We start from the raw sequence: 22,759 nt of genomic DNA, 5'->3' as shown, positions 1-22,759 counted from the left end.
GTTAGTCAGGGCTGGCCTCCTTGAGGAGCTACATTTGAGCAAAGATTTGAATGAAGGAAATTATCCAGCCTTGAGGATACATGGGGGAAGAGCAGTCCCGGCAGAGGGAATGGCAAAGGCCAAGGCCATGAGGCTGAGGTGTGCCTGGTATAACTAAAAACTGCAGGGAGGTGTGTGCCTGAGGTCCAGAGAGAGAGAGCAAAGGAGATGAGGCCACATACTGGCAGGAGCTGATGGGCTGGGAGAGAACTTTGGATTTGGTTATAAGAGCGATAGGAACCCTTGCAGGTTTGGGCAGGGAAGGGGCAGAATCCTTAACCCACTGAGTGAGGCCAGGGATCAAACCCACATCCTCACAGACACTATGTTGGGTTCTTAACCTGTTGAGCCACAACAAGAACTCCAAATTGGCCCTTTCTACTCAACTTTTCCCTCTTCTATTCAGTCTCTCTCTCTTTCTTTTTTTAAAAAATTATTTATTTATTAATTTATTTATTTTTGTCTTTTTTTGTCTTGTGGCTGCTACTGCAGCATATGGAGGTTCCCAGGCTATGGGAGTAATTGGAGCTATAGCCGCCAGCCTATGCCACAGCCACAGCAACACCAGATCCGAGCCACGTCTGCGACCTACACCACAGCTCATGGCAACGCCAGATCCTTAACCCACTGAGTGAGGCTAGGGATCGAACCTGCAGCCTCATGGTTTCTAGTCAGATTTGTTTCTGCTTTGCCACAATGGGAACTCCAATCTTTTATTTACTTATTTTTAATTAAAACATAGGTGATTTACAGTATTGTGCCAATTTTTGCTGTACAGTGAAGTGACCCAGTCATACATGTATATACTTTTTTGTTCTCATATTATCTTCCATCATGTTCTATCACAAGTGATTGGATATAGCTCCCTGTGCTATACAGCAGGACCACGTTGCTTATTCATTCTAAATGTGGTAGTTTGCATCTACTAACTCCAAACTCCCAGTCCACACCACTCCCTCCCCCATCCCCCTTGGCAACCACAAGGCTGTTCTCTTATGTCTGTGAGTCTGTTTCTCTTTTGTAGATAGGGTCATTTTTGCCATATTTTAGATTCCACATATAAGTGATGTCATGTGGTATTTGTCTTTCTCTTTCTGGCTTACTTCACTTAGTATGAGAATCTCTAGTTTCTTCCATGTTGCTGCAAATGGCATTATTTCATTCTTTTTTATGGCTGAGTAGTATTCCATTGTGTACATGTACCACAGCTTCTTAATCCATGCATCTGTTGATGGACATTTAGGCTGTTTCCACATCTTGGCTTTTGTGAATAGTGCTGCTGTGAACATAGGGGTGCATGGATCTTTTTGAATTATAGTTTTGTCTGGATGTGTGCCCAGGAGTGGGACTCCTGGATCATATGGTAGTTCTGCATAGCGTTTTCTGAGGAACCTCCATACTGTTTTACATAGAGGTTATATCCGTTACATTCCTTCCAACAGTGTGGGAGGGTTCTGTTTTCTCCACACCCTCTAGCATTTGCTACTTGTAGACTAATTAGGTGGTATCTCACTGTGGTTTTGATTTTCATTTCTCTAATAATGAGTGATGTTGAGCATTTTTTCATGTGTTTACTGGCCATCTGCATGTCTTTGGAGAAATGTCTGCTAACGTCAAGCAGTCTCTTAATTGGAGCAGTTATTCACCTCTGGTTCCTGACTCTCTCTCCTGGGCTGCTGCCCTCCTCTGCCTCCTTTCACCAACACTACCTAGTTGAGGTTATCTTTTTTTTTTTTTTGTCTTTTTAGGGCCACACCCACGGCATGTAGAGGTTCCCTGGCTGGGGGTCTAATTGGAGCTACGGTTGCTGGCCTGCACCACAGCCACAGCAACGCAGGATCTGAGCCATGTCTGCGACCTACACCACAGCTCCCGACAACACCGGATCCTTAACCCACTGAGTGAGGCCAGGGATGGAACCCACATCTTCATGGATACTAGCCAGGTGCGTTAACTGCTGAGCCACAACAGAAACTCCTACTAGTTGGGTTTTTAACCCGTTGAGCTACCATGGGAACTCTCAAGGTTATCATTTTTACACGGATGACCCAACTGACTTTCCAGCGGCCTTCATGCCTTCTGCCAACCGGACCTCTGCATGGTCACTGGGGTGTTTTTCTACCTGCCCCTCTGACCAGTCCTTCCCTTGGCAAAAGCCGCAACTTCCCACTTCCCAGCCCTCCAATCTCCTCTCTCCTCGCCCTCACCGCCCCCACTTCAGCCACTTTGAGCCTCCCGTGAGGTCCCCCTGCTGCCTCGGACTGTCTCTCCTCAAGGCTGCTGTATGTACCCTCTCCTACACAGCTTCCTCTTTACCTACCAAATCTCCCCCGTAATCCTTCCAAAGCCACCCCAGCACCACTCTCTGCAGAGACTCCCCGACCATAACCCCCGCAGGCTGCCTCCTCTGCTGTTTCCCCAACCCCCTGGCGCCTCTTCCACCTTCAGAGCCCAGAGAGCAATCACGCATGACTGTTTGGTTTGGTTTAATTTTTCACAGTCTCTTTTCCTCACCGCTCTGAACTCCCTCCAGTTCCCTGCCCATAGTATGTTCTCAATAAATGTTTGTTGAATAAATGAATGGATTTGGAATGTACCTTGCAGAAACAATAACAGCTAACCTGGGTTAAGGACGTCTATGTGCCGAGCTAAACACTTCAGAGTCTGCATCTAATTTATTTTTCATAATCCCAGGAGGAAACCACTTTAATTAGCCCCATTTTATTTTTATTTTTTTATTTTTGTCTTTTTTTTTTTTGCCTTTTCTAGGGCTGCTCCCTTGGCATACAGAAGTTCCCAGGCTAGGGGTCCAGTCAGAGCTGTAGACACCAGCCTACACCACAGCCACAGCAACGTGGGATTTGAGCCGCTTCTGCAACCTACACCACAGCTCATGGCAATGCCAGATCCTTAACCCACTGAGAAAGGCCAGGGATCGAACCCCCAACCTCATGGTTCCTAGTTGGATTCGTTAACCACTGAGCCATGACAGGAACTCCAATTAGCCCCATTTTAGAGATGAGAAAAACCAAGGCTTGGCAGATTCAGCAATTTTCTCATAGCTCTCTGTAACTCAGCAGCCAGGAAGCTGGCAGTGCAGAGTACCCACTTCAAAACCATAGACACATCACACAGCCAGGGGAGGTGTCCTGGCATTGTTGTGTCCACAGTGGGGTTTCCAGGAGTCTCTGAACTTCATATGAAACTCAGATGCCCATGAGTTATTTTTAGACAGCAGGTTCATTGCTTTCATCAGAGTCTCACCAGGGATCTTGATAACTCCTGCATTTAATACTCTTTTTTTTTTGGCCACACCCACAGGATGCAGAAGTTCCTGGGCCAGAGATGGACCCCACGCCAACAACACCAAATCCTTAATGGCTAGGCCACCAGGTAACTCTGATAACACCTGCATTTAAGATGCCCTTCTGCATAAAAGATAAAGATGGAGAATTTTTGAATATTGGATGGATGAGGTCCACGTTATGCTTGGCAAAGATCACTTTGGCAATTCATTGCAGCATAATTCATAAGAGAAAAAGTTGGAAATATTTTTTATGTCCGCCAAGAGTGGACACATTCATTATGCTATGGCACATCATTCCATGGAAGGGAATACCATGCAGCTGTAAAGATGAATGAATGAGGAGTCTCTTTACACACCAATGTGGATGATTCCAAGATACAGTTTTCAGTACGTGAAGCGAAGTGCCGACCTGGTTGTATAATTAGCTTCTATTTTTAAAGGGAGGAGGGTAAGATTATACATATAGATTTTCTTCTATATGCATAGAATATCTTTGGCAATATTCACAAGAAAATAGCCAATGAAAGCTCTATCTCAAAAGGTTTTTAGGAAGATTAAATGAGTTAATATTAGGTAATTGCTTAGAAGAGTGCCTGGTGCATAGTAATAACTAGAGGAGATTTTGTTGAATAAAATAAGAGAGGGATGGCTTCAGGGGATGGGAAGGAGGTGATTGGGGTGGGGAGCAGAGGAGAGACTTACTTTCATCCCATGAGCTTAGGTACCTTTTGAATTTGGTACTGTGGGCAAATATTATATATATATATTTTTTATATAAATATATATATATTAAGTTAAAATTAAATGTCTCTAGATAGATAAAAGATAATCTGAGGGGATCAGAGACTGGAAGGAGTCCCACCCAGAATCCCCCGGGAATTAGCTAGAATTGGTCAAAGGCTACATTGTGTGGCGTGAAAATCAGGGCGTGAGGAAAAAGGGGGGGGTGGACACCAAAACACCCACGCCCCAGGGCCCACTATAAAAAGCACAGTTAAAAACACCAGACTGGAAACAGTTTTTTTTTTTATTATTATTATTACTTTTTTTTAATAGCAAAAGCTCGTCCCCCCAGGAGGCGTGTTGCAGCTGCGGCCGTGGCAGTTCCCAGGTGATGTCAGACCTGGCCCCGTGCCAGCCCCGGCCCCTTGGAGACGGTCTTGGTGGGTTCAGCTTGACTGTTTTTCCTTCCTGAGACTTGAGGACACCTTCCTGTCTCAAAGAAAGCAGCCTTTCCAGGGCTTTCTGAGAGCTGGGGCGGGGGTGGGGGGGTGGGAGGGGGAGGTGATGGGTCTGGGCTGAGAAGGGGGGGAGGCGGGGAAGGTGGGGGGAGGGGGCCGAGTCAAGGAGAAGAGCCAGGGTCTCGAGCTGCAGACAGGCCCAGCTCAGGGTTGGCTTCTTAACCACCCCACAGGGGACAGGAGGGGGTGTGTTCCTTGGGAATCCAAGGCCCGCCTCCCTGACCCTTTCCTCGCCCTGCCCTGGCTGCTGCCCGGGGTGGATGCACTGGGGTGGGGTGGGGTTGGGGGCAAGAGATGTTCCCACGGAGTTCCCAGCTGGTCAGCGCCTTCTCACTTCCCTAAGCTCTGGGCCCATCCCTCTCTCCTCTATGGCTGAAGGCCCGTTGCCAGTATCTTTTGCGCTTCTAGGCGTGGGTTTCTCCAGATGGGATGAACCACAGAGCTGGGTTCGAGGTCTAAACGCACTTCTGGCTATGCGACCTCAGGCCAGCCAGCCCCTGCTCCTGTTTTGAGAACCGTCCGTGAAATGGGTAAAATCCACCTTGCAGAGTGGATACAAGACAGCACCATGTGATACAGGTTCCTGGACCTAAACCCAGACTCTGATTCCCTCGCTGCAGGCTGGGCTCTGGGCAGGGGTAAAGCCCCAGGCTGGGGGGATGACCTTTCCTGTCTTGCTCTGCTGGCTCCGTGGGAGGCCCTGGGAGGCTCTGGCCTGGGTCTGTGTCCTCCTGCCTTGGAACCTCAACACTGAGCGCATGGGCAGCCGAGGAGGAAGCTTAAGTGGGTGGGCTCTGGACCCTGCGTGCCTGGGTCTGAATCCTGGCCTGCCATTAGCTGGCTGCATGACCTGGGGGAACAGTGAGGATGCTAACAGCCCCGGCCTCATGGAGATGGGGAGGAGTAAGTGAGTTTTAGGGCTCGCACCATGCCCGACACAGACGCGGGGCTCTGTAAACTTTTGCTGTTACTTTCTCCTCTCTCGGCAGAGGTGCACCTTGCTTTGACTACTTTGCAGAGCAGCTCTGGGCACTCAGAGGAGATGTGTCAGGGATGTTATATTCAGGGGAGATCCAGGGACCCACAGGTGCTCCATCATGCAAACATACAGGGGTGGCCCAGATAACTTTGCAGAACCTTTGACACTTGGCAAAGCCTTTTCTTGCCTCAGAGTCATCATCCTCACGTTTCCGCTACTCTCGCCCCCTCACGCATCCCCATGTGCCTTGGAAGGACCTGTCATGTTTTTACTATTTGTTCAGAGCCTGCTGCTCTGATAGACCACGGTCTCTGTGAGAACAGGCACCACATCCATCTTATTCTCTGATGATCTCTAGAGCCTCATGTGGTCCACAGAACAGTTCAATACACATTTGTTGACTGACTGACTGACAGGCTAAGCCATCCACCATAAATTGGTCTATGCTGTTAAACTCTCTTTTATGTCTCCTGCTGAGGGTTTTTTTCTTTTTATGGCCACACCTGCAGCATATGGGAGTTCCCAGGCTAGGGGTCAAATCAGAACTGCAGCTGCTGGCCTACACCACAGCCACAGCAACACGAGATCCGAGCTGCATCTGTGACTTACACTGCAGCTTGTGGCAATGCTGGATCCTTAACTCCCTGAGCAAGGCCAGGGGTCAAACCCGCATCCTCATGGACACTATGGTGGGTTCTTAACCCATTCAGCCACAACAGAAACGCCATCCTACTGAGTTTTATCTCCTTGCTGTGGCTGAGGCCATGGGATCTGGAGCCAGACCCTCTGGGTTCGAATCATGGCTATGCCATTGCTGGGCTGGATGACCTTGAAACTGGTTTTCTAGTCTGTGAAATGGCAATGACAACAGTACCTACTTTCATGAGTTGTTACAAGGTTAAGTGAGGCTGTTCTTGTAAGTCACCTAGAGCGGTGTCTCCAACTCTCATGCTTATTGCTGCTCTGGGTGGTGTCACCAGCAATGACAACAGGGACCAGGGCCATGGGGCTCTGGCTCATGTCTGACCTGCTGTGTCATGACACTGGGGATGCATCTTGTCTGCTCTGGGCCTTGGGGTCTCCACTGATACCTCAGGGGTTCTGAGGAGATAGACTCTAGGCCCTTCTGTTTAAACCCTCCAAGAGCCCGTGGTTGAGCCTCTCCAGTTTTGGGAGAGTCAGCAATGCTGGGAGCCCATGCAAGATGTAGGTTCCTGGAGCCAAACACAGGCTCCAATTCCCTCGGTGCAGGCTGGGTCTGGGCAGGGCTGAGAAGGGGATGACCTTTTCTATCTTGTTCTGGAAGGCCAGGTTCAGTCAGGCCCTTATAGGACTGGGCACGTACCTGTTGAGGCCACGTGGGCCAGCAGTTGAGAGCCCCGTGGGAGCTCTGTGGCCAGAGCACTAAGTTCAAATCAACTCGCTTACCAAGGGCCAAGTGGACGCTGGCAAGCTCTTTAACTTCCCGTGCCTTAGTTGCTTCATCTAGGAATGAAATGAAATGAAGCAATCACTTGCTGAAGAGGCTACATTAATAAACTTATGTATGTACTCATGTAAAGTGCATCGGCCAAGGCCTGACACATAGTAGGCCCTCGCAAAAGCCAGGCACTTTTCTAAGCCTGGAGGGTCTGGGTGTTCATGAAACACCAACTCATAGGGAGTTCTCATAGTGGCTCAGTGGGTTAGGAACCTGACAAGTATCCATGAGGATGCAGGTTCTATTCCTGGCCTCTCTCAGTGGATTAAGGATCCCGTGTTGCTTCGAGCTGTGGTGTAGGTCACAGATGTGGCTTGGATCCCACATTGCTGTGGCTGTGGCCGGCAGCTACAGATCCAACTTGACCCCTAGCCTGGAACTTCCATATGCCACAGGTGCAACCCTAAAAAAAAGAAAAGAAAAGAGAAGAAAACACCCACTCCTAAGTTTTACCAGCCTTCCTTCCCTCACGGCTGGTCAGTCTCAGTGTACAGAGCCCTTCTGCTCTACTCTGTGAGGGCTGTGCTGAGATAGGGAAAGAGCAAGGCCCAGAGGGAGGTAGACACCCACCCCGGGTCCCACAGGAGCAGTGGCCGAGCTAGACCAGGCGGGGTCTCCTGCTTTCCAGCCACTTCGTCCTCAGCACCTCCCCGATTTCCAGGCCCTGCCGGCCTACCCTCTGACCCTGGCCCCCTGGGAGCCTGATCCCAGGCCCGTGGGGTCTGCAAGTCTGGTCCGGATTAGACACGCTGAGAAGCAAACGCTGCCCCCACCCCTCCAGCAGGCCGCCTGGCGGGACCCGAGCTCGCAGCTGCTGAGGCTCCCAGGGACATAAATCACGGTGGCAGGAGGCTCCAGTGCTGGGACCACCTTAGCCTCCTGAAGGGCACAGGGGCCTGAGGGTCATGGGCAGGGCTGCCTGGGTCCACTGGGGGTGTGTTCTGTCCTCTGCTGGGGCAGCTGAAGCAGGGCAGGTCAGAGGGGGCCGGGAGCCCATCTGGCAGGCCTCACATCCTAGCCGGCCAAGGTCTCGACTTTAACTTTTCGCTCTGCAATCATTTACAAACATGCAGACAAGTGACAAAAGCCGTGCAGGGAACTCCCACATACTCTTCCCCCGGATTCACCAAGTTTTCACAGCTTGCCCCATTTGCTTTAGCCGTCTCTCACTCACACATAGGATTTGTTTCTGAGCCATTTGAGCGTGTGTCCCCTACCTCGTGGTCCTCTACCCCTTAATACTTCGGGGTGTATTTCTGAAGCACAAGGGTATCCTCTTACATAATCAAACTCTTGGCAAATTCAGTTAAGTGTAACATTGAGGGAGTTCCCGTTGTGGCGCAGTGGTTAACGAATCCGACTAGGAACCATGAGGTTGCGGGTTCGGTCCCTGCCCTTGCTCAGTGGGTTAACGATCTGGTGTTGCCGTGAGCTGTGGTGTAGGTCGCAGACACGGCTCGGATCCTGCGTTGCTGTGGCTCTGGCATAGGCTGGCAGCTACAGCTCCGATTAGACCTCTAGCCTGGGAACCTCCATATGCCGCGGGAGCGGCCCAAAGAAATGGCAAAAAGACAAAAAAAAAAAAAAAAAAAAAGTGTAACATTGATACACTACTTTAATCTGTTGTTCTTATTCCGATATTGTCAACCACCCAGTAATGTCCTCTGCAGCATTAGCCTCCTGCAGGACAGGATTGAGCCCAGAGGCATGTTGCATGTGACCGTCCAGGTCTAGACCTTTGAAACCAGGTCCACACGAAGTAAAACACACAGTAGCAGGAGATGCAGATGCAATTGAACGAAGATATTCAATGTTACATGGGTGTCCCATGGATTGGTGTTTTTGTAAATCCTCTCGCCTTCTCACGATAATGCCTCCTACTTGTGATGGCATGTGGATGCCTAAGGGTTGACTTGCTATGGAGTTCCCATGTAGCTTAGCAGGTTAAGGATCTGGCATTGTCACTGCAGTTGCTCAGGTCTCTGCTGTGGCATGGGTTCGATCCCAGGCCCAGGCACATATTGTGGGGGTGGCAGGAAAAAAAAAAAGAGTTAACTTGCTAAAATTAGCACAACATTGGAAAGCAACTATACTTTGATGAAATAATTTTTTTTTCAAAAGAGTTAATTGCTAAATATGTCAGAGTTCTGGGAATTCTATTCCATGGTGTTTTTGGTTTTTTTAATCGACTAGGAGCCTCATAAACTGGAAGTGCCCCGGGGCTAATGAGAGGAACTCAGTGTGGTGGAGGATCCTAGGCTGGAGGCAGCAGCTTTGCTTTCTCAGCCCCGCTCACCTCACATGCTGTGTTACTCTGGCCCATTGCTGCCCCCCCTCTTGGCTTCGGTTTCCCCATTCCCACTTGCAAGTGTGGAACTAGGGAAGAGAGCCCTGAGGGGCCAGTGGGAAGACCTGGGTTCCTGGCAGCCCCGCAGAGCTGGGGACTCCCTGAGGGACTTCAGGCAGGTGGCGTCCTCTATTCTGGCTCAGCTTCTCATTGTGAGATGATGGATGCCAAGATCCTTCTTGCGCTGATGCTTCTTGTGTCTAAGAAGGTTTGAGTAGAGGGTGCGACTGGATATTTAAGCCCCCCCTTCAGGGTCCCCAGTGGCCTGGCTAAAGTTGCTCATTCCACCTGCCTCAGCCCTGGGTTTCCTCTCCTTGGGCTCCTTTACTCCTCTGGCCCCAAGTGGGCCCTCACTCAGGCAGCCTGGAGAAGCCTGGCTGGGCTGGCCCATCCTGAAGGTGGGAAGTTTACGTGTTGGGGCAGGGATGTTAGGCAAATGGCCCCAGAGGTACTGGCCTACAGCTGTGCCTCTCCCGAGTCACGTGGGTGCGGCTGGCCTTGTAGCTCATAAGGGCTCTGAGACATTAACTGTCCATTACCCAGGGACCAGGCTCAGGGAAGACGGCAAGCATCGAAATGTGCAGAACAGAGCACTATGCAGCTTTGAAAAAGCATGAAGGGTCTCCAAGGTGTTAAGAGAAAAATCCAAAAGCAGAACAGTGTGTAAAATGCTATCTCGTGCATGGAAGAACAAGATAGATGTGATTTGCTGTTGTCTCAGACTATCCCTGCAGGAATCCCTAAGACTGTTTACCAGGACTGCCTCTGAGAACTGGCACTGAGTGGCTGGTCGGGGGGAAGGAGATTCATTGTCAGTTTCTTCTTTCTTGTGTCTTTTATTTTTTTCATCTTTTTAGGGCCGCACCTGTGGCATATGGAGATTCCCAGGCTAGGGGTCTAATCGGAGCTGTAGCTGCTGACCTATACCACAGCCACAGCAATGCAGGATCCGAGCCATGTCTGCGACCTACACCACAGCTCATGGCAATGCCAGATCCTTAACCCACTGAGTGAGGCCAGGGATCGAACCCGCAGCCTCATGGTTCCTAGTTGGATTTGTTTCCGCTAAGCCACAACGGGAACTCCCCTAGCTCTTATGTCTTTTGAACTGTGAACTCTGTAAATGCATTATCTACCTCAAAGGTAACAGAACTGATGGAACCCAGTATGAGGAGGTGTGCAAGAGGGGTTTCCAGGATGCTGCTAATTGCATTTCGTTCTTTTTTTTGGTAAAGCCTATTTTATTTTTTATTTTATTTTATTTTATTTTTGTCTTTTTGCTACTTCTTGGGCCGCTCCCGCGGCATATGGAGGTTCCCAGGCTAGGGGTCTAATCGGAGCTGTAGCCACCGGCCTACGCCAGAGCCACAGCAACGCGGGATCCGAGCCGCGTCTGCAGCCTACACCACAGCTCACGGCAACGCCGGATCGTTAACCCACTGAGCAAGGGCAGGGACTGAACCCGCAACCTCATGGTTCCTAGTCGGATTCGTTAACCACTGCGCCACGACGGGAACTCCCTAATTGCATTTCTTAATCTGCACGCTGGGTGCGCAGGTGTGCTCAGCCTGTGAAAGCACACTTAGCCTGTGCACTGTCCTGCACATGTTACACTCTGACAAAGTTTTAATTTAGTGTGCTGCAAGAGATTACTTAAGTGGATGTTTTACAAAAACTCCAAGATTATTACAGGAATAACTGGTTGTCTCTGGGATGGGTGATTACTAGGGTCTTATAGTGTCAGCATATGTATTTAGTTTATACAATGAAAACCTAAGCAGAGAAACCTATAAATAGTTTTTCAGAACCAGGAATCAGTATAGAGCATTTCCCGAAGGACACACAGGAAACTGCTAACAGCAGTTGCCTTTGGGGAGGAGCCTGAGGGAGGTGCAGACTTTACACCGCACACAACTGGATACAACTCGCGTCATTTACTCAGTGCGTAAATGGTCTATTAAACAAGGCAAAACAAATAGTTATTATTCTGTCCTAACTGTTCTTGCTGGTTAGGGCTTAGGCCAGGGAGGACCAGAGGGGTCAAGCAACTTCTCTGAGGTTGCACAGCAAATCTGGTGGCAGAAGTGGGGCTCCAGTCCAGAGCACCCAAGTGTCTGCTCTGTCCCCACTCCCAGATTTCCTGCCATTGACAAGGTCACAGTCCTTTTCCTGTGGCTTTGGCATGGGCTGCCTGGACTGGGACCTGGGTAGGTTTGGGGAGCACAATATGCTTTCCTAATTAGCTCCTGAAGGGGGATTTTTTTGTTGATCTGCAAAATGGGCCACTTCAGGCTCAGTCTGAGGGTCAAATACAGGGGGTGACAGAGCGGAATGGATACAAGCCTGGATTCTGGAGCCAGGCTTCAGCTGGTAAACACTAAATAAAAATGTCTGTCAAGGAGTTCTTGTCGTGGCTCAGCGGTAACAAATCTGACTGGTATCCCTGAGGATGCAGGTTCGATCTCTGGCCTCGCTCATTGGGTTAAGGATTCAGCATTGCATTGCCGTGAGCTGGGGTGGAGGTCACAGACTTGGCTTGGATCTGGTGTTGCTATGGCTGTGCCTGTGGCCAGCAGCTATAGCTCCAATTAGACTCCTAGCCTGGCAACTTCCATATGCTGTGGGTATGGCCCTAAAAAGACCAAAAAAAAAAAAAAAAAAAAAGAAAAAGTCTGTTAAAAAAATAAATGAAAAAAAGAGACATATGGATATACCTGGAGGAAAGGGTGGCTGCCTGGCTCTGCCACCTCTCCTGGGTCCTCTCCCTGCCTCCCCAGCTTCTTTGATCCTGGTGCCACAGGGACAGGGTCCCACAGAGGGAGCCCCAAACTCCTGGCTCCACTGATGACCTGTCTTTCCCCATTTCCCTTCTCAGGTGAGATGGGGAAACGCCAGCCCCCACCTCCCACAGCTGCTGGGAGAATAATCAGGATCACAGGGGCTGGCACCCCATCTGGGGCACATCCAGGGCAAGAAAGGGGCTCCCTTTGGACTTTACAGGTGGGCAGACGTCATGCTGTCACCCCACCATGTGCCTTTTGGTGTCGTTGTTCCTTCAAATTATCTCAGCTACAACCGGGGTAAGAGTACCTCCTGTTAGCACACACTCATTTGCACACGTGGCAAACCACAGGCCTACCCAGCCCTGTCTGTAAGGACACGGATAAGGAACGGGTTAAAGTATGGTACATCTGCAAAACAGAATAGACGGCTACTACAGGAATGAAGATACCCTTTACCTTTATGTACTGACTTGGGATGACAGCCAAGCTAGATTAAAGGGGGGAAAAATGCCAGGAGCAGAGAACGCAGGTACAATGTGCTACGGTGTGTGTAAAGAGTGGAAGGAAACACATATGGATATTTTTGTATTTGCTCGGTTTTTCACGGGGGATAGGGATGTCACAAAAAATTAGTGGCCGAGCCTGCGTGCAGCGGGAGAACTGTGGCTGGACGGCAGGAGGGAGAAAGACTTTTTACCACACACCCTCTTGTACCTTTTGAATTCTGAACCATGTGGATGAATATATTCCTTATTCAAAAATAAATAAAATTAAGATTTTTTTTTTTTTTAACCAACCACACCAGACACCCAACAGTTGCTCAAGATGGTGAGGAAAGTTTGGTTATCTTGACTTCTTGAGAGGGGGGTCCCCTGTCTTCCCCCAGCCCCACCCCTTCCATGGCACAGGAGCATCTGTGACACCTGTGTCTCTTCCAAGGTCCAGCAGAGGGGCCACCTCTGACCGCTGATGTCCCCAGGCTCCTTCCTTCTTCAGCTGGCAACATGTTTTACTTAAAAATACCTTTTATTTTAAACCCATCAATTCTCTGTCTCACACACACACACCCACATCCACACTCACGTACAGATGCGCACACAACCTTTGTCACCAAGAGTCTTTGTTTTTCCAAAAGTTCTGCCTTGTCTCTGACCAGCCAGGGCTGGGGCCGGCTGGGTGGGTCCTCACAGCTCTCCAGGGTGGGATGGAGATGTCCCAGGGGTCCTGCTCAGTGGGTCATGGGCCCAGGCCATTGTCCTCCGGTCCCTACACGAAGAAGAGACCTGGGTTTGGCTCCTGGGGTCTTCTCCCCTGTTCTCCCAGTGGCTGGCCTCTCGCCTCCTTCTCAGGGTCCTGCTTGCAGCAAATGACACAGGGGTCCAGGCTCATCTCCGTGGCACTCGAAGCGGGGCCACCCCCCTCACCTTCAAGCAGCTGCCCCCCAGGTCACGACGGCTACCCTGCAGGAAGGGAGAGAGAGGTAAGAGGGGGTTCGATCAGGTCACCACAAACACTGGAACTAACCTCTGCGTCCAGCTATAGGGGACCTGATAGACAAATCAGTTAGCCCCACAATCAAGTTCTTGCAGCAGAAGGTAGAGGAAGCTCTGTATGAACTAACAGGGGGTGATGTTGAGATAACATGTTTAAGGGCAAAAGCGAGGACCGAGCATGTGTTCCTGTGCTCTGAGATGTCCACGGAGAAGGGCGCACGCGGAGCCGCTGGTGGGCTTCCTCAGAGGAGAGGACTGTGATGAGGAGACAGGATGGGAGGCAGGTTTTTTACTCTATATACTTTTTTTACCTTTTTCATTTCTTCCCCACGTAATTTATTGCTTCAAAAAATCCAGTACAGTTTAAGTCATACTATTTTACTCTAACTTTTTTCTCTTTTTTTGGGCCACACTCGCAGCATGTGGAAGCTCCCTGGCCGGAGGGTGAGCCCGCACCATTGCAGCGACCCAAGCTGCAGCAGTTATGATGCCAGGTCCTTAACCCACTGTGACACAAGGGAACTCCATACTATTTTACTCTAAAGGGCAGAACACCCCCTACAGTGGTTCTCTCACACCTGGCCTCCTCACAGACCTCGAAAGTGGATTCTGGAATTCTAGCCTCCCTGCTTTCTTTCAGGATGTTCCCTCTGCCAGGAATATGTTCTCTGGTCCTACTGTGGGAAGATCTCTTTATTCCTACAATTGTCTAGCATTCCTTGCCTTTCTGGGGCCATTTCGCCAGGATAAAGCCCAGAAGGGAAGATGGGGTTCCTCTGTGTTCCCCCTTCAGGCTGGGCTCTCAGGTGAGAGGGTGGCCCTTTACCCTATAGCCCCAGTCCCAGCCCAGGGAACAGCTGCCAACCAGCGCTGCTTGGATCAGGTGCATCCACTAGAAGACGAGCTAATGGTGGCAGCTCCGGGAGGCACCTGTCCCTCATGCCACAGGGCAAGTCTCTACCCACTATTCTAAGGTCTGACACATGGGTTTCATCCTCACTGTAAGCCGGCAAGGTCAAAGACATTAGAGCACCCCGCCTTGCATGACTGGTGAGAGGCACCCAGCCAGTTGGTAAAAGAGCTGGGCTAGAAATCCATGTTGTCCAACAGCCTGTCCTGTTTCCAGGACACAACGGTGTCTGAAATCCCACCATGAATGCTCCCCGCCCCCCACCCGAGCATGGCTAGGCGGTGATGGGACCGGCATTTTTCTCAGCCATCGAGGGAGAAATAGCCGACCATCTGGGAGCTCTGCCCCCTGCCCCCCCTCCGCTCCTGGGCCCAGGTTGGGGCAGATCCCATCCAGATGCGAGCCCAGCCTCCCTTGAGGCTCTCCAGGCCCAGGGACAGCGTGTTCATTCACAGGCAGGGCTATTTTGAGGGCTGAGGCCACAGTCCCAGCAGAGCCTGGGGCTTGGGCTTCTCAGACAAACTCTGGCAGCAGTGGCTGAGAAGGGCGGATGGGGGTGGCGGGGGATGGAGTGCTGAGGCTGGAGGACAGAAAACCAGCCTCCCACCTTGTCACTCTAAATCGTCAGGGTCAGGGACAGCCACCTCCACCCCAAGTCTGGCAGTCATTGTGAGACCTGGGTCCCCTGCGAACCCTGGGACTGTTCACCTCCCCGAACCTCAGTTTCTTCATCTATGAAATGGGGACAAAAGGAGTCTACTTGCCACCCCAGGGTGCAGTCCAATGCAAGTGAAGCTGTGAAAGAGGCCTGTAAACTGCCAAAAGGACTTGAAGAGGCCCTGGCGAGGTACGTTTCTTTGTCCCAACGGCTCTGGCAAGCACCGTGGTTCAGGGGTGGTTGAGTCAAGTGGATCCAGGCTTCAATCCCTGCTCTGTCTTGGACTACCTGTTGGACCTCAGGCAAGGGACTTCAGGTCATGGAGCCTTGGTTTCCCACAGAGGGGAGTTACCGTGAGGATGACACAGGTGAAGAGCAGCAGAGCCTTCAGCCCGGGGTGAGGGACACAGTAAGTGTCCAATGAATGTTCACACACATTAGCACTAGCATCTTCTGGTGATGGTGCCTCCTGGCCCCACTGCCCTCTGCGCCCAAGCTGGGTACTCCTATCCCTCTCCACTGCCCAGGAAAACATGGCAGAGGCAAGAACACCTTTTCCGCCTGCCCTCTCTGCCACCGAGGGCCATGTCTAACCTCTCCTTAAACGGGACGATGCTGCAGGGAGCCGTTTCCTTGGTGACCCCCAGCCCCAGACCAGCCACCTGGGAGGGAGGTGGTGGGTCAGAGGGAAGGGATAGGGTCTGGGGCCTTGGAACTCTCTGGTCCCCAAAGCTCAGAAGGAAGCCCCCCACCAGCTCCCCAACATGGCCAGTTTTATTCCAGTTGAGTCTTTGAGGGGCCAGAGGCGGCCAGGATCACCCCTTCCGCCTGTTCCCAGAGGAGCCTGTGGGCTTGAGAGCAGGGCTTCTGCAGCCAAATTTGGTTAGGTTCTAGGTCTCGCAGACAGATCCAAGGGAAGCAGCCAGTCCCTGGTGAGGCCTTGTGATCAGTGGGATAGGCCCAAGACCGGCAGAGAAGCCCCCCAACCCAAGCCTACCTGCGGTGGGAATGGACCTGTGAGAGACACACCTTCTCCCTCAAGCCCGCTGTTACAGGCGCTCCCACAGTAACCTTTCCCACTTCCCAATCAGGCAGGCCTGAGTTCAAATCCTGGCTCCATCACGAGAGGGGTCTCTGAACCACTGACGGCATCGGTAAGCAGGCAGGGAGACCATCGCATCCTTCCCCAGCTCCTGGGGGATTTCAGCGATAACACTTGGAGAGCAATTCATTCGCACAGGAGATCAGTGATCATCAATGCTGCTGACACTGCTGTCACTGGCCATCGTCGCCTCCCCTCTGTGTGCTGCCGCCTTCAACCTCTTCCCTTTTCTTCTCTGTGTCATGTTTTCTTTTTTCTTCCTTCTTTCCTTCCTTTCTCTCTTGCTTTTTAGGGCCGCACCAACGGCATATGGAGGTTCCCAGGCAGGGTTCCAATCAGAGCTGTAGCCGCCAGCCTACACCACAGCCACAGCATCGCAGGATCCGAGTCACAGCTCACGGCACCGCTGGATCCTTAACCCACTGAGCGAGGCCAGGAATTGAACCCACATCCTCGTGGATACTGCTGAGCCACAATGGAAACTCCCCTCTGTGTCACATTTTCTGACCCCAGGTCTTACTGTGCCCTGCTCCCAGAACGCCTTTTCTTCATCTGCCTCCCTTGTCCCCAAGCATCTATCAGGACTTTAGCCCCTGAGTCAGGGGCTTCCTCTGGCCCTGACAGTCCCTTTATGCCCCTGCCCCCACCCCATCAGACCCCAGCATCCCTGTCTGCACCTCCTGGTCCTGGCCCTGGCCCTGCACTGGGGGTTCCTGACTGTGGCGGATGGTGGCCTACGACCTCCTCTGGGAGGGTCTCAGAGCCGACAAAAAGCAGCTGTTGAGTAGTTAAGGTTTGCTGAATTGAGTGAATGGGTGAAAGGCAGTCAAGGAGCATCACCGAGAGCCAGTCTTCCCTTCACACCCTAGGCTGGACACCAGCAGCTCCCCCCGCCCCACCCCGGTGCCCCGCAACCCCAGCTTCCCAGCCCAGCCTGGAGCAATGACTGGGGCCCACAGATGGGACTAACAGGGACCCTGGAGAGAGTTCAGGTCAGAGCTCTGACTTAGGGAAACTGAAGCAGCCATGGGGCTGAGAGGCCAGGATGGGAATCTGGTGAGCCAGAAGCAGGCAGTCTGAGGCCAGGACACAGAGGCCTCCAAGAACAGAGTGAAGAGGGGAGCTGGGGCAGTGGTGAGACTCAAAGACGGGGGACCCAGAGGCCTGACCCCAATCCCCCCACCCCTTCATTTTCCAAAAGGCCATGTAGGTCAGGGACTCTCAGCCTCAGTTTGTCCGGCTGTAAATGGTAGCTGCTGGAATCCAAAGCTGGCACCGACAAGCCTCCTCACTCTGAGAAAAGCCCAGGCCAGAAGGAGTAAAGGCTTGGGGGTGAAGCAGGCTCCTTGGGGGCTGGGCAGGAGGAGAATGAGCTTTCAGCCAGTAGCGCACCCACCCTCACCTCCAGCAACTGCTACCCAGCCCCCTCCATCCCCTACCAGCCCGGTTCTCATCCTTACTTACAACAGGTCAGGGAAGTTTACCTCCAGCTCTGCCCTGCTGGCTCAACAGTGCCCTTCCCCAACATTCCATCCCTTTAGGGGCTGGGTGTCCTCAGGGACCCCCCCTTCACTCCTGCTGCTCATCAGCTGGGTACCCCCGGATCTTGGTTGGGGGGCTGTGTATTCTTTCTTTTCTTTCTTTCCTTTTCTTTCCTGTCCTGACCTTGAGTCAATCAGAGGATGTGGGACAATTATTTTACTGTACCCGCAGCTCAGGGCAACACATACCCAGCAAACCCAGAGTCTGCATTCTGGCTTCCCAACTGAATACATGTGGGTACCCCGCTAAGCCCCAGATTCTCACGAGTGATAAATCCAGCAGAATGACCTGCCTGATCGGGTTCTCGTGAAGGTAGAAAGAAAGAGGACGAGGAACGCGCCAGGATGTCGAAGCTTTCAGTAAATGATGGCCTTTGTAATGATTCCTCACACACACCTTCAGCTGGAGGAGGGGTTCCTCGATGAGCGCTCGCCATCCTCTCAATCACGCCCCAGCTCTGGGCTTCCCTGTGCCCCTTGTTTGGGGGCCCTTAAGTGAGCGGTTCTGTTTCGCACCAAACCCTGGGCTTGGAAGAACGCACCGCTGACGACTCCACATCGTCCCCCCGCCCCTTCGTTGGGGTTTTGCCCCTCTTTGGCTCCCTAAGCGGCCCGTTCCCTGACCCCGAGGCCGCAGTGCTGGAGGGCCGCGCACTCACCCCCTTGCGCTGGTTGCTGAGGCAGAAGGTGCAGATGGAGCGTGGCTGGCGGCCGCCGTCGGGGGCGGCGGGGACCGCGCTCTTGGCACTGCCAGCCGCACGGAAGCACGGCTGCCCGTCGTCGGCCGCGTCGCCCAGCAGCAGCACGTTGGCCAGATGCGCGATGTAGCTGGACGCCAGGCGCAGCGTCTCGATCTTGGACAGCTTGCGGTCCACCGGCTCGGTGGGGATGAGCGTGCGCAGCGCCGTGAAGGCCGTGTTCACGCTCTGCGTGCGGTCCCGCTCCCGCGCGTTGGCCGCCTGCCGCTGTCGCACCACCACCACCGGGCCCGCGCCGCCGCTCGCCCGCCGCCCGCCCCCGGGGCCCGGGCCGCGGCGCGCCGCCTCCAGGCCCTCGCAGCAGCCGAACGACTGGTCGGAGGCGTCGCTCTCGCTGCGGTTCTCCTCGTCCTCGCTCAGCAGCCTCACGTCCGGGTACAACACGTGCGCACCGACGGGGCGCAGTAGCGCGAACGCCATGGGCGCCCGGCCGCGTCCAGCGATGCGCGGAGTCCCAGCGTTGGCCGCGCCCCGCCGTGCGCTCCCGCGCGCTCCCACGGCCCCTTTGGCCGCCGCCTTATAGCCGAGGGAGGGGCCAGTCCCGGGGCCGCCCCAGTCGGGGCGGAGGGCTCCGTCCCGGCCAATGGGAAGGCCTCCGCCGCGCGCGGGCCAATGGTGACGCGCCCGCCACCCCCGTTCCCTCAGGTTGAAAGAGGCCCGCGAGCCGGTGGCCCGCCCTGAAGGCTCCTGGTCCCCGCGGACGAGCAGAGCAAACGCCAGGGGGTGGGCTCTGCCCAGATCCGGACCCCTTATCCTCAGCTTAGACCACAGGGGGACTGCGGGCCAGTCCCTTCTTCTCCCTTGCCTTGAGTTTGCTCTTTCGGAAAGAGGATTCTAAGAGAAACAAGCTTTTTTTTTTTTTTTGGTGGTGGTGTCCACGGAGAAGTGTTGGAGAAACACTATCATCTTTCCAAATAAGGACTCAATAGTGTCACATCCCTGACATAAACTTAAAACAAGGAGTCCCCGTCGTCGCACAGTGGAAACGAATCTGACTAGGAACCATGAGGTTGCAGGTTTGGTCCCTGGTCTCATTCAGTGGGTTAAGGATCCGGCGTTGCCGTGAGCTGTGGTGTAGGTTGCAGATACAGCTGGAATCTGGGGTTGCTGTGGCTCTGGCGTAGGCGGGCAGCTACAGCTCCGATTAGACCCTTAACCTGGGAACCTCCGTATGCCAGGGTGCGGCCCTGAAAAGACAAAACAAACAAAACAAAACACACACACACACACACACACACACAACTGCCAGTGGCTCCATTCATTCAACAAATATTTATTGAGTCGCTGCTAGACGAGGCATGATTTTAGGTGAGAATAGAGATGTGAACACAACAAAACATTTGCCTTCCCATGGTTGACATTTTGGTTGAGGTCCTACCATCAAAATGGTTGTGTCAGACAGAGGTGGTACTTTGCTGATCTTTACTGTGCCAGGCTGAAGTTGTGGGAAAGCACCCATCATTTACAGCTAAGAGAGCTCTGGACTTCAGGGTGAGTGAGGACACTGGGCGCCACTGTTCCTCTTCACTATCACCCCTGTCTTGTCTGCACCCCAATAAAATGCAAGCCTCGCTCCCTCACTCCTCACAATGCCATCCTGGACTGCTGCAGCCTCCCTGGCTCCAAAGCCACACCGTCCCTTTCCCGGTGCTTGAAATGCCAACAACCCACACCCCCAAAAGCCGAGGGGGGAGAATGGGGGGAACTGCCTTCCCTCATTGCCTGACTTCCTCATGGAAAATTTGGATTGTTCAGCCTGACATCTGACATGTCCTCAGAGGCACTGGGAAGAGTTACTGAGCTGATGAAGGCTGCCGGGGTCCCCATGTTCCCCATGCCCCCTTCCCAGCTCCATCCTGGGGACCAGCCAAGCCTATCTTCACTTGGCCTTGAAAATAACTTTCTCTTCAGCCCAAATGGCAGCCAGCCTGTGCAGCAGAGAGAGCACAGGGAGTGGAGTGGGAAGGTTTCGAGGTGCATTTGGGCCCCATCTTCCTTCTGGGCGTCCGTTCTCTTGACCATGCCTCCCCGCTTGGCCATGCTGCGCTTTCCTGTCTTCCCGGATCCAGGCCAGAATAGGGGGGAGGCGGGGAGCCAGAGGGTTTCCCTTGGCTGCTGGGAGAGCCGTCCCTGACATCCTCAGGCTCCGGGCTCCGGGAAAGGGTGTTGCCACACCTGGCTGTCCCCCCACCCCCCCTCACTTGACCGTGACCCCAGCCAGGCTGGGCTTTGGGGAGGAGGAGAAGGAGCCTGAGCAGCCCCCTCCCTGCAGGGCCAGCCCCACACGCAGCCCCAGGCCAGGCTGCTGCTTCCTGAGCCGATGAATTATTACCGGGAGATTTCCTTCCCTGTCTGCGCCTCCTCACAGGGGCTCCGGCTCCCTTCACTTTCACTTTTCCCCCCCTTCTCCCCCTCTCTTCTGCTCTGGACCCTCAGGCGGCTTGAAATTCCTCTGTCCAGCCCCCTCCCCTTCCAGCACGACCCAGAGGAGCCAAATAGGGCGTGAACTGGGCCCGGAAGGTGGGGAGGGCCTTCCTTGGAAGACGTGTTCATTCATTCACTCCTCGGGCAGCTTTTGACACGGGGGACCCTGGGAGTAAAATAAAACCATGAATGAGACGCCAGACCTTCTGCAGCCCAGAGGGGAAGGTGAGCTGTAAACAAAGAATTCCAGGACAATGTGGACGGTGCAAGCCAGGGCCTGGCATCAGAGAGACCCGGTTCCGGCCCCAAGGTTAGCTGCCTCTTGGAGTCCCAGCTTCCTGCTCTGAAAACGGAGCAGCAATAATAGTACTATTCCTAGAGGTGAGGATGGTTCCCTGAGTTTATGCCAATAAAGCCAGGGCCTGGCATACAGGGCGCACGGCACCTGAGGGTGTCCCCCACCGCCCAGGAGCACCCTGCCTGGGAAGGGATGGAGCAGCTTGGACTCTGTCCTAGGCCTTGTCCCTGGGAGCGGGGAGGGGGCTCCGGCCACATTCTCAGCCCACCCACGCCAGACCTTCAGCCCCTCCCCTCCTCTGTTGCACACCCTGCTCCAGCCACGCGGGCCTCTTCCTGGAGCCCACTTCTGCCTGGTACCCACTGTCCCCAGAATTTCCACAGCTCATTCCCTTCTTTCCTTCCCATCTTCCCTCAAATCTCATCTCCTCCGGGAGGCCTTCCCTGATCACTGGGACTTAAGCAGCAATTGCCCCTTCTACCCCCAGCACCCCTCTTTCCCCTGCTTTACTTCTTTCCAGAATGTTTTTTTTTTTTTGTCTTTTTGCCATTTCTTGGGCCACTCCCGCGGCATATGGAAGTTCCCAGGCTAGGGGTCAAATTGGAGCTGTAGCCTTGGGCCTATACCAGGGCCACAGCAACGCGGGATCTGAGCCACGTCTGCGACCTACACCACAGCTCACAGCAACGCCAGATCCATAACCCACTGAGCAAGGGCAGGGATCGAACCCACAGCCTCATGGTTCCTAGTCGGATTCGTTAACCACTGCGCCACGACGGAAACTCCCAGATATATTTTTTTTTATTTTTAAGGCCACACGTGTGGCATATGGAGGTCCCCAGCCTGGGAGTCGAATCAGAGCGGCAGCTGCCGGCCCATGCCACAGCCACAGCAACGTGGGATCCAAGCTGTGTCTGCTACCGACACCAGAGCTCATGGCAACACCGGATCCCCGTCCCACTGGTCAAGGCCAGGGATCAAATCAGAACCCTCAGGAATACTAGTTGGATTCGTTCCCGCTGCGCCACCAATGGAACCCCTCTTTCCAGAGTATTTATCATTGCTTTCATTCATTCATTTTGTCGATCATCCACAAATGTTCGTTGACTACCTACTATGTGCCAGGCACAATTCCGAGTACCAGGAATACAGCAGTAAACATGGCTACATATTTATCTGTCTGCCAGCTGCCGTCTCTCTCCACGAGAACACAAGCTTCTTGGGGAAGGGACTTTGTATTTTGCTCATCTCACTTGTTCCTCATCACAACCTTCTGGGGTACGTATTGCTATTCCCATTTTACAGATGAAGAAACTGAGGCTCAGGGAGGGAAAAGGGACTCTTCTGAGGTCACACAGGGGCCAGCAGAGGAGCTCCGCTCAGTCTTCCCCAGCCACGT

The 22,759-nt window shown here is 53.1% G+C and overlaps 1 protein-coding gene and 1 long non-coding RNA gene across 2 annotated transcripts in view; one reads left to right on the top strand and one right to left on the bottom strand.

Annotated features, from left to right (window-relative positions):
- The window catches only part of LOC110257457 (uncharacterized), a 52,240-nt gene extending 47,731 nt beyond the window's left edge, over positions 1-4,509 (top strand). Inside the window, exons 3-4 of the long non-coding RNA XR_014832137.1 lie at positions 3,361-3,432; positions 4,403-4,509. This is a non-coding gene — a long non-coding RNA (uncharacterized LOC110257457). The remainder of the gene's footprint in view (positions 1-3,360; positions 3,433-4,402) is intronic.
- Positions 4,510-12,941: 8,432 nt separating this feature from the next.
- TCF15 (transcription factor 15) lies at positions 12,942-19,132 on the bottom strand. The gene is made up of 2 exons (XM_003134358.5): positions 18,540-19,132; positions 12,942-13,636 (listed from the first exon to the last, which is right to left on the bottom strand). Exons 1-2 carry the CDS (start codon positions 19,056-19,058, stop codon positions 13,562-13,564), a joined length of 594 nt encoding a protein of 197 aa, XP_003134406.1. The 5' UTR covers positions 19,059-19,132; the 3' UTR covers positions 12,942-13,561.
- Between the last annotated feature and the right edge of the window lie 3,627 nt (positions 19,133-22,759).

This window comes from Sus scrofa, chromosome 17 (genome assembly GCF_054392235.1).
Source record: "Sus scrofa isolate SSC_HxYL_T2T_F1_AM1 chromosome 17, Sscrofa_HxYL_maternal_Yorkshire_Landrace_v2.0, whole genome shotgun sequence".
NCBI lineage: Eukaryota > Metazoa > Chordata > Mammalia > Artiodactyla > Suidae > Sus > Sus scrofa.
Note: the sequence above shows the minus strand (reverse complement) of the source record. Positions and strands in the feature narration are given on the sequence as shown.